Source organism: Ostrea edulis, chromosome 8, assembly GCF_947568905.1.
Source record: "Ostrea edulis chromosome 8, xbOstEdul1.1, whole genome shotgun sequence".
NCBI classification, from domain to species: domain Eukaryota; kingdom Metazoa; phylum Mollusca; class Bivalvia; order Ostreida; family Ostreidae; genus Ostrea; species Ostrea edulis.
Window position 1 is genome coordinate 43867562 of NC_079171.1, and position 12426 is coordinate 43879987.

Below are 12426 nucleotides of genomic sequence, written 5' to 3' on the forward strand. Positions count from 1 at the left end.
CAATAAAATAACTACTGAACCAGTACCTACACACATAGAGCACTCAATAAAATAACTACTGAACGAGTACCTACACACATAAAGCACCCAATAAAATAACTACTGAACCAGTACCTACACACATAGAGCACCCAATAAAATAAGTACTGAACCAGTACCTACATACATAGAGCAACCAATAAAATAAGTACTGAACCAGTACTTACACACATAGAGCACCCAATAAAATAACTACTGAACCAGTACCTACACACATAGAGCACCCAATAAAATAACTACTGAACCAGTACCTACACACATAGAGCAACCAACCAATAAAATAACTACTGAACCAATACCTACACACATAGAGAACCCAATGAAATAACTACTGAAACAGTACCTACACACATAGAGCACCCAATAAAATAACTACTGAACCAGTACCTACACACATAGAGCACTCAATAAAATAAGTACTGAACGAGTACCTACACACATAAAGCACCCAATAAAATAAGTACTGAACCAGTACCTACATACATAGAGCACCCAATAAAATAAGTACTGAACCAGTACCTACATACATATAGCACCCAATAAAATAAGTACTGAACCAGTACCTACACACACAGAGCACCCAATGAAATAAGTACTGAACCAGTACCTACACACATAGAGCAACCAACCAATAAAATAACTACTGAACCAGTATCTACACACATAGAGCACCCAATAAAATAACTACTGAACCAGTACCTACACACATAGAGCAACCAACCAATAAAATAACTACTGAACCAGTACCTACACACATAGAGCAACCAACCAATAAAATAACTACTGAACCAGTACCTACACACATAGAGCACCCAATAAAATAACTACTGAATCAGTACCTACACACATAGAGCATCCTGCGCAGTTAAGCTCCATAGCTCAGAAGGTAACATCTTTAAGAAATATTCAACAGAATTACTTCGACCTCCGAACAAATGTAAGTTAGATTCAGCATGTGAATCTTGTGTGATTGTACACATCCAAAGACACATCACTTATGGACTCATAATAAAATATTGGGACATTTTTCTATGCAATTTATTATAAATGCACGTTATACTAATACCTAGAATATGGGTTTTCTTATGAAATGAAGTTTTTTTATGAAACGGAAATGTAAAAATGACTCATAATGGGACTTTTTTAAAACGTTAATAAAATGATCGCATCTTGTAGTGACATACATATACATATTATGCTTAAACAATTTGTCGGATTAAATTACAAACTCGTTTTGATATGTGAAAGATACCTTTCTATTAAATAGCATTTACAATGATTGGTTTTTCTGCAATGTTTTCACGCAATAATGATTCAAAAGAATTCTCATTTATATGATACATGTAACATCGATCATAAACCGTGGGTATCCGGGTTATAATAGGTCCTTAGTACCCCTTGCTTGTTGTAAGAAGCGACTAAATGGGGCGGTCCTTCGGATGAGACTGCAAAAACCGAGGTCCCGTGTCACACCAGGTGTGGGACGAAAAATATATATCCCTGCTCAAAGGCCATAATTGCCGAGCATAGGCCTAAATTTTGCAGCCCTTCACCGGCAATGGTGACGTCTCCATATGAGTGAAAGATTTTCGAGAGGGACGTTAAACAATATTTAATCACTCAATCAATCATCAATCATAACATCTCAATCAAATCTAAGTGTAGTTCTGGATAATCTCAAGACTGTTCTCATACGTCTGATGATAGCTCTAAAATACGTATCATTTCAATAAAATCCAAGTGTGTAATATCAGGGTACCTGTAAAGTGCGAAACGAAGTTGAAACGAAGCAAAATCTACCGAAACGAAACGAAACCTGTCGAAACAAAACAAAAGGAAATCTAATGAAGCAGAAGGAAACGAAACTGTATAACCTAGCTCGTTAATTGTAATAAAAATTGTATGGACGGGTATCTCGTGGTGCCTGTAAAAGTGATCACATATACTTATCATGTGATATTTCAGGGTTGACGGATACATTTTTAAGCGGCCCATCGGTTAACATCAATCATTGTTTGATGTCTGAGAAAGTTGAAAGACGTGTATCATCTTACTTTTATTTCTAACTGCTTAAGTACGAGTACTTCCAATTATAGAAATATTATATAGTACCATAATATTATCGGGGCGTATCCAGCAATTGAGGTTAGGGGGCGCAACTTAATTAAGCGGAGGGTCGGAGGCGCCTTAGGGTCCCCAGCGGGTCCAGGCACAGGCAATTATATCATTTGGGTTCGAATTTACTATTAAAGAGTACACATGTACTTTGAACCCAGGTGATACAAATGCCTGTGGGTCTAAGGGGACGAAGCTCATGGGTTTTACAGATTTTAAAGGGCTTGAAATATATATCCTATGTAGTCATTTCCTGTCATTTTTAATGATGTGAAATTATAAAAATGACACGAGTTTTAAGGTTGTTCTCCCAATGAAAGTAACTCGATAAAATAAAAGATCTTGTCATTTATTTCTCTGAGAGTGGAAAACAATATTGCTTCTTTTGTCTTTTGTTTTAACAAGAGATCATGATTTAGCTTAAATTTGAGAAATTTTAGGGGGGGGGGTGCGCTCCCTTAAATCCGCTACTGATTATGTGATTAGGATTTGGTAAGAAATTATTATTGATATGCAGTAAGTCTAGAGACAACTCTATGCATTTGGGATGTTGCTAGAACGGACAACGGAACAGAACACGGAAAATATTTTATGTAACGATACGACGGCCTCGTATATTGAAAGGAGTTCAGCATTTTGTAATAATTAAGTGATTTCCTTCTGTTTCGTTAGATTTCCTTTTGTTTCGTTTCGGCAAGGTTCCGTTTCGTTTCGGTACATTTCGTTTCGATTTCGTTTTGCACTTTACAGGTACCCATAATCTCAATGTATTTCACATTCTAAAGAAATAATAAATCGGATTATTGTTTCTTAAAACATGTAAAAGAATATTCCATTTTCTGAAAATAATTTCTCAATTAGGCTTAGATCTTTACTGTAATAATAATGAAATAAGACCGGGAAACATCAAATGGCAAAGAAATGAAATATACAGCATTCGTGATGTTCCTCTGCCACAGTCAAAACATGTGACATCACAATAAAACTCAACGCGGACTGAAAAGATCTAAGCAGTCAAAACATTTGACGTCACTAGGCATCTTAAAAGCTTGTCTTCGCGCACGAGTGGATACATTTTTCAGCACGGACTGGGGGTTTTTGAATTGAAAGAGCATGTGTTGAAATTTAATTTAGTGGGGGTTTTTCTTTTAATTAATGTTTATTATATATACAATATACACATGTAATCAAACACAGTCTTATTCATATCGATGAAAGTGCTGCTAGTTCTTGCAATGAAAGGGAAAGGCAACCCTAACCACATTGTTGCCTTTATGAATAAAGTATTACTTACTGATATCGTAAATGACAGTCTTTAACAACAAAAATTCTTGCTTTATTAGCAATTATTATAGACCAGCCTTGCAAAACTTCAAAATGATAGCAGTTTGTAGTGTACATTGTACTTGTAAGCTGACCTTGTCCTGGGATGGAAATAAAGACATAACATTATGTTTACCTATATACAAGTTTAGTTTTTGCACTTATTGTATTTTATAACAACACCCCCCTCCCCACTGTGGCTGTTGTTGGTCTTGGCAACTAGGCAATGAGTAAAATTTTAAAGTTTTACATTAAAAATTTACCATGTAAATTACACCTGTGTATTGACACCCAAATGGTACAGGCCAAAAACACATCATTGCCTAATGTTATATCATAAAATCAAGCAACAAATTTAGCAGATCTTCTCATTCCGGTTGACGGCAATGAGACGATTTGCAATCACCCCCAAACATCAATCATTAAAATGTCAATTTTCAATTAAACAAAAAACCATATGACTATGATTCCGGTGAGCGGCAATCAAAGTGTATCATATATATATGTGACCAAATTGTCACCAAATAATTCAATACATACAATATTGTCCAATCAAATCATTCAATGTCCAATCACAGGAACCAGTTATCTCACCGTTCTCCCGAAATTGCCTCGTCATAAAAGGAAATGCTATTCTATTTGCCAACTTATTTCCGGTAGGATTCCGGAATAGTGTTTCCGAAAAAATCCTCAGAAATAAAATATATTTAAGTCTGGCTAAAATAAATGGATTTATAGTTAATTCTATAAATCTTATTAAATCGATATTAATCTATCTTATTTTTCAAATTACCCGCCGTTAAGAGAGCGGCCATTGAAGTTTGATTTATTACGTCACACCGTCGGTTCCGGTTTATTTCATCAGCAGGACTGTAAACATGACAAGTCACGAACAGTTAAGTTTGGAGCCTTATAGATTTGAGCCCGTTCTTTCACAACTAGAATTTAAGAAAAGAAGATGTTCAGTCGAGTCGGAGACCAGGCATATGGTACTTATACATGTAAATGTCTCAAACTTCAACTTGTTGTTACGCAAATGATGGATCCACATTTTACATAGTATTTTCTTTTTAAATAACTTTGTTCAGGAATTTCAGGGTGAAAACGTTTTTCACATCTCCTTTCGCATTAGTGTAATTGTGTAATTTAGTGTAATAGCTCATTGTTCACTGTCATTGCTTGACAGGAAGGCATCCACCAATTTAAGATGTATTCGTAAAATCTACCAAATGCACATCTTTGATGATCTTCGAATCTCATCAAAATCGGAATGGACGGTGTGACGTCAAAATTATTGATTTTTGTGGTCTTGAATACAAAAGAGTTCCGCATCATGGCAGCCTCTATAGATTGCGGGAATTGCAATTTTTAACGTTTTAAAATTAGTACTGAAGCTTATCTAAGCCGTATATCAACAAATTGTATGACAAATCATTATCATATACTAGTAATTAATCCTATCATTTATCATGTGAAAAAAAAATTTGGGTTGCCTTTCCCTTTAACTTTTTCGCGATAGCAATATAGTTTGCGTAAATATGCATGAGAAATGGGAAATAGCTTTTTTTCCTAAATGGAGTTCCATATACACATACGGCTTTATCTTGAAATGTTAACCGTATGAATATGCTTTAATGAGTATATGGGTCACATAAGTGGTTGAAATAAACTTTACATAAATATTTTTTCGGGCCTATTACCCGCTCATTGTTTTGTGATCACTTAGATGAGTTCCATGTATAAAATTTAAACTAATAATTATGTTCCTCTTCATTCATTCAATACTTGCAGAGAGTGCATATACTGCAGTAAAGATGAATCATATAACATATATAAAGATGTGAGAACAAAAAAGAAAGGAAGGAACATTAAATAAGTAATGTAAATGAATAAAAAAGAAAATATGATGTACAAGGAACTCGGCGTAGTACTAACTTGTACTTTTGATTGCATATGCTTCTTTTGTATGACATTGATTGAAGAGATGTAAGCTTATTAAGCATATTGAAGCACACGGGTGAGAACATTTTCAGCACGGACTCCCTAGAAAACATTGGACGGAAATTCCAATTCCTAAGTTGATTTTCAATCCATATATATGTGTTAGGTAAAGTCCCAATCTATTCACTATCCGAGCAGGAGAAAAAAAACAGCTACTGTTTGTGTGAGATTCATTTGATAATAGAATTTGTCATATACAAATGAAGTTTTATCAATGTTTACTGAGCCCGGATGGCAATATCCTTTTCTTCTATATACTGTGTAATCATTCTAATTCGGAGGGGTGTGGGGATTTTGTTGCGGTCAGTACAAGAGGGAACTTATACTGCCTCGCTAGAGAACTAGCTTTTCTAGTGATGTGGTAGAATCTCTCTCTCTCTCGATCACGAAAATTAAGCAACGGCGAGTGTGATGAGGACTTGGTTGGGTGACCGCTTCACGTTACAATTTTCGTGGAATGTGGAGATTTTTTTCGTTGGGATATATTTTCGTTGATATCGTTTACGTACATTGAAACAATTTTTTTGGTTTGAAATTCGTTGGATGGATAAGAGTATCCATGACAATTGAGCGCCCACGAAATAATAACACCCGTGGGTAACGGACAATGTCCTCAATATCATACAGTACTTTATAATTACGTCACACATACCACGGAATTCAGAACTGAACACAACTGTAGTCTCCATTATTTATTGGAAGAAAAAACGTACACGCATGCGCAGTCAGTGAAGATGAATAATGTACAGATAGACATAACTTAAATGAATTAAGGTAAGAAACATAAATTATCACAGGAAATTCATTTCAGTGGAATTCTTTTCTCTTGGATTGCAGTGGCACAGGTGCATTACTTTCTATCATCTGGAATGAAAAGATTGACAAAATGTCATCAAACAGCTTACAACGAGATAGCGGGTTCCTATTTTCAAGAACCAAATTATTTCTATAATTGTAGAACAATGGATGATACTCCGTTGTATGGCATGTGTTTTTCATAACAATTCACATTTACAATGTAATATCACGCATTATCATGAAGTTCAATTGAGAAGATAACATTTGGTTAACGATTTGGATTCTGGTAGTGAATGGGTAAACTCGTATTGCAGTAAAAACAACAAAATCTCACAAAACAGTGCATTACTAGTATGAATCAAACGTGTTTTTATTAGATTACATTGTATCACTTTGATTTGGGTATCTTTTTTTGCAGACCGAAAGCAACTCATTTTTTGTACTTACCGTCGCTGCACTGTTTATTTGTACATTTCATGGCACCATCAGTCTGGCACACACACGTGTTACAACCATCCATGGATGTTGTGAAATCTCCAACGTTGTAAAAACTGCTATTATACAGACATTTTGGCGCAACTACTTCTGCTAAAAAAAAGGAAATTATGAGAAATCTGTCATTAATTCCCGTGAAATTATTTTTCTTAGACTTTCTCCGTAAGAATTCATAGATATTTGTTAATATATAGTTTTGATAATCATGCTTTTTAGCATTATAACATACCTTTGTATTTTCGTGTTGTCGTGGGTGGGGCATACACAGGCAGGCATGACTTTTGACCACATGTGACGTCACCAGTCACCGTGCATGTACAGGTGTTGCAGTTATCGCCCTTTGGGAATGTATCTCCGTGTTTGTGTGATTTCCCCATGTATGTACAGTCTACCAAAGGAGGGGAGGAACATTAGTTAATACAACAGTAAAACAACGCACTGACGTCATCATAATTGTTAGTGTGACGTAGATAATATCATGTATGTGCAAACTCCCCGTCGAGACCTCATTACGTCACCTACGTACAGACTGGTTTGTGAGCAAACGAACTCTGGCGGAAGTTTGCATTTATGTGCAGTCTACTAAAGGAGGGGAGGAACATTAGTAAATACAACATTAAAAGAACGCATTGACGTCATCATAATTGGTAGTGTGACATAGAGAATATCAATACTAATAAATCGTATGTAAAAAAAAAAAAAAAAAAAAAAAAAAAAAAAAAAAAGTCTTGCCTATTGAATCTTACTTCATGAAGAATTTCATCAGTAAATATCTTGAAACAAACATTTCATAACTCTGTGCCAGCTGAATAATCTGCTTATAATGGATGTGCTTGTTCGTTGCGTATTACAATACTGGCGGTGTTTGTTCTTTTCTGATATTAGTCCGTACCTGGATGACAAGCACTTTCGGAGCAGCTGATCTTTCCAGTAACCATACACCAGCACGTTCTACACTTGTCCGGTTTGAAGCTCTGTCCAGCTTTGTAAACCACTCCATTGTAATGGCAGTCTGTTATGTCATACAACAAATATTACACTGTGACAAATTGTGAAGGAAACTACAACCATTATTTAACGTAAAACTGTTTTAAAGTTTGTATTTTGTGCCCCATGTTGTGTTTATTTCCAAACTTTTGTATTTTCAGCTTTACGTACTTTTCTTTTTACATTTTAATCTTAGATTATTTGAAAGAGAGAGAGAGAGAAATACCTGCGAAGCACGATTTTTCTGAGCACGTGACGGTTCCATCAAACATACATTTACAGGTGTTGCAGTAGTCTCCCTTATCAAATGTTTCACCTCTCATGTAGCCTTGTGCGTGATAAGTACAATCTGTAACGAATAGGGGGGGGGATCAAAAACGTTTAACAGATTCACATTTCAAAAAACCCCGAATGGTAAACATTAAACGTATTGAAAAACAAAAACAAAACATGGTTGTAAAGCACGACAAACGGTTGAAAGACGAGACGAATTTTTATACAATTGAATTTAGGAAATAAATCACTTTCCTGTATCAATTGAGATCGATTACCATAATTATTGTTAACACTCAGAAACTAATATGTTGTTGAGTATATGAGGCTTTACAAGAATTTACAGTTTATTGGCTGGTATTTTTCGTACCTGGGTAACATTTAGTGTTGGTACATTGTACTATTCCACCCTGCAGGCACGTGCATTTATTGCAGCCGTCTCCTTTCCGGAAGTTTGTCCCCGCCTCGTATTGTTTACCGTTGTGCTCACATTCTACAATAGAATTCATAGTTATATTATTTTCGCGCCGTGCTAATGTCGCCAATGTGCACTGAAAAATTATTTCACCTACAATTTTAGATTGGTCCAAAGTCGTACTTTGCTACTTTAGAATAATGAATGGAATAATACAGTTTTGAATCCGCCCATTTCAGATAAAGCTGAAAAGGGCGAAAATAATACAGGGGCCAAATTTACCCTGTTTACAAAAGCAAAGTTACAAGGGCGTGCATACTCGAAATTGTTTGAATCATAAGTCTTATTAAAAAGCTCCAAAACTAGATAGAATAGGACGTAGGACTTACTGGGAGCACACGAATCCGATGTGCAAACAACAGACCCAGTCACCATGCACGTGCATCTGTTACATTTATCTCCCTTTGCAAACACGGTTCCAGCTTTATATGTTTTGCCTCCGTAGTGACAATCTAAAAAAAAAAAGAAGACGAATTAATGCGTACTGAGTTTGGATAAAACACCTATATTTTTCCCACAATGAAGGGGTGCGAATGTATTCATTTTCAAAGATGGTAGCTTAAGGAGGAAAATCACATTGTCAGAATGGCTGAGTTTGTTTTGAAAGTTACTTGAACTTGTATATTTCATTTTTAATCTAATTGTCTAACTAAGCAGGTCAGTAAGTTAACGTGTCGACCGCTGATCTGTAGATCGAATCTAGCAGGGGTTTCATTTTTATTCGGATTCCTTCCTGGTGAAACTGCATTTCTAACCAAAGAAGGTAAATTTGAAAGTGTTTAGTTTTAAAATATTATTGCAAATATTGTTTACTGTCCATCACATCAGATTGCTTTGGTGTGTTATCCTCCTTAAGGATTCCCCCGAAATGTTCACCATCAAATCCGAAAAAAATATTTTTTGTTAACTTTGGTCCCCCTGAATAGCAATATACTGGAATTCCTTTATGCATGTATTAATAGCGAGGTATTTAACGAACCAGGGAAGCACTTGTTTTCCGTGCATTGAGTTTTTCCCGTTACTAGGCAGGTGCACGTGTTGCAGCTATCTCCTCGCTGGAACGTCTCCCCCGCCTTATAAGTGACGCCTAAATGCTGGCACGCTACAGAAGAAAAAAATGTGTTTCCATGACAGTTTTCATACAAACAGCAAAATATACATTCCCGTGACGCTATTCATTGTGTTTATGCTAACATATAAAGCAAAGTGTCTTACTTTGACGTTTATCAATTTTGAAATATTTCGTGCAATGAAAATTACTTGCGACGGAAAATCCGTTTTCGCCATTTTAAAACAATATCATTTAATTATTGTTTCATAGAATACTCTCATCTGGAATTTCTCATACTTTATATTGTCGAAACAACATTGTTCCACTGAAGTTATATTAAAAAAAAGCTGAATATATTTTGGCGATCTTATTTTAAATTCACTTTAAAGTTTCCATTTAAATTCAATAGGCTATAACATAATATGTATATCATAGGTGAAGCATATGTTTTCTTACTTCGATCTGGGTAACACTGATTTCTCGTGCATCTTACGTCACCAGATGACGTACATCGACATGTGTTGCATCCGTCATCAGCAGGGAACGTCACACCCACGCTGTACTTCTTTCCTAGGTACTGACATTCTGTAAAAAAAAAAAACCCAACTATTTATTGAGTGTTGTTACAAGAATAGAAATCATCTAAAAGTGATCCAGAGAAAATGCAATACCTCTGATTTGTACTTAAAGTTACATGACAGAAAAATGTGTTTCAGTTTGCAAGCTGTTTTCTGTACGGCAATTTTTTTAAACGTTTTATTTTCTCCTAATTTTCATAAGATTTTTCATAGTACATCATCCAAGGTGAAGATAACGAACAGTGATCAATCTCATAACTCCTACAAGCAATACAAAATAGATAGTTCCCGTTTCTTTAAATTAAAAATTCAAGAGTTCGAACAGGTTAATTTTAAAATTAGCTTATTATGAAGGAACTTGTCTAATATATACCTTTTCCACGTGATATTTCTGTTTTCAATTTAGTAACACAGGTGTGATGTGTTTTATCATAAATCTTATCACCTGTCATGGCCATATGGTGGTAAATCAAACGATGACTCAAATAACTTTGGAAACTGTTGACATCGAAATGTCTATTAATAAAAACATTTTGACAAGTTTTAAATTTATTGGATTTCTGATTTGGACTGTATAAGAAGCCTTGATTTGATGGCAATGTCATATTTTTATCAAGTCTTTATTCTTATCGCACTATTTTCGCTGTTTTTCATGATTCAATATAACCAAGAATTTCAAGCTGTCAGCAGTGTGTAATTCTTTTATAAGGAAAAAAATCCAACGTGTCGTGGTTTATTAACTTACTCATCAAACAATTATTATTTTAAGCAAATCCACAAAAATTGACAACCACAAAAATTTATAAAATTTTGATTTCTAAGGTACACCCTCGCTTTCGCAGAAATTTCCAGAAACTTGTGAAATTTGACAGATTACCTATGTTTAAACACTGTCCAATATTTGTTGCTCTAATTCATTCTTCTACGCATCAGATATATCGTATTTTTAATGGATGAAAAACTGCGTCGTAAATAAATAGAGAAAACAAGTACTTTCAGTAAACATACACTTTACCATACTGTGTGATTATACCTTTGATGACCTCTTTGCAGGTTATTCTATAATCATACGCGCACGTGCATTGCCTTCCCGCCTTGTCTGTGAATGTTTGTCCTTGTATATACGTCTGAAATCCATCCGTACACACGGGAGCAGGAGCTGAAATCGAGGCAAAAGAAAAATGATTGACATGTGAAGTAATTCATCGTCGTTCACATCCATTTACGTGGAAAACAAATGGTGATTATTGTATTGCATGGACATTTTGTCATGGAGCAGGTTTGAGTAAGTTATCGTTACTCGGATTGTAAGCTCGCGAGGCTGTAAATTAGTTAGAAATTATATTCCTTAGGTTGAAAATACATTTGAGTCATTTCGTTAGATCAAATTCGCACACGTCTGGTTGTAATTTGGTCATTTTTTACGTTAATAATTCGTCTAATTGTAGATTAGATATATACACTATAAATTTGGGTTGTTAATTCATTTGACTGTAAATCAACTGGATCGTTTTGTCACGTTTTCAGATTTTTGACTGTAGCTTCGATATATGTACACCGTACATTCCTTTGACTGTAAACTTGTTAAGTTGTCAATTTCGTTAGGCTTTGAATTCGTTATGCTGTGAAATTATTTGACGGGAAAATTCTCCAGGCTGCAAATTCGAGGCCGTTACTCCCTCTCGTTTTAATGTCGAAATCCACGATAATTTTACACCAAAATCATGAACAAATTCTACGATAAAAGTACATTCTATCTATAACTCTATATTTTTCCTACTATTATATATGAATAAAGAAACGAAATGTATCAGTTACAAACTGAACGAGGCCGCATGTAATTATGGATGGGATAAAATCGATTTTTTCTTCTTTCTTTTAGTTTGTTATTTAGTAATACACTAACTTTCCTGAATAAAGAGAGGGTTTCTAAAATAATACTGCAAAGAAGAGCGCTGCAATCATATTTAAAAACCATATAATAAAGTTATTAATTGGAAAGAAATTATTTATACATTTTTGTAGTTTCCATTTATATTAGTAGTTTTCTTTAATTATACATTCTACGGTATGAAATGGAGATCATGTGATTTTGATTTGTCACCCCAAAAATTAGAAAATTAGACAAATTTCAGATAAAATGTATAAATAGAAATAAAATGACAACGGAGTGACGAAACAAATCAAACAGTCTGCAAAATCAAATACATGTCATTACCGAAATTGAAATGATTACTATTTTTGTATTTTGTGGTTTGAGTCATTCTGCCTACACATGAATCACAAATAGG

General features: G+C 34.8%; 1 protein-coding gene across 1 annotated transcript in view; it reads right to left on the minus strand.

The window, feature by feature from the left end:
- Nucleotides 1-6155: 6155 nt before the first annotated feature.
- Nucleotides 6156-12426, minus strand: part of LOC125661863 (kielin/chordin-like protein) — a 73143-nt gene continuing 66872 nt past the window's right edge. Inside the window, exons 10-19 of the mRNA XM_056146213.1 lie at nt 11169-11294; nt 10014-10142; nt 9486-9608; nt 8836-8958; nt 8402-8524; nt 7985-8107; nt 7664-7783; nt 7001-7159; nt 6724-6864; nt 6156-6342 (exon numbers count right to left, since the gene is read on the minus strand). Coding sequence (XP_056002188.1) covers nt 6329-6342; nt 6724-6864; nt 7001-7159; nt 7664-7783; nt 7985-8107; nt 8402-8524; nt 8836-8958; nt 9486-9608; nt 10014-10142; nt 11169-11294 — 1181 coding nt within the window. The 3' untranslated portion in view covers nt 6156-6328. The remainder of the gene's footprint in view (nt 6343-6723; nt 6865-7000; nt 7160-7663; nt 7784-7984; nt 8108-8401; nt 8525-8835; nt 8959-9485; nt 9609-10013; nt 10143-11168; nt 11295-12426) is intronic.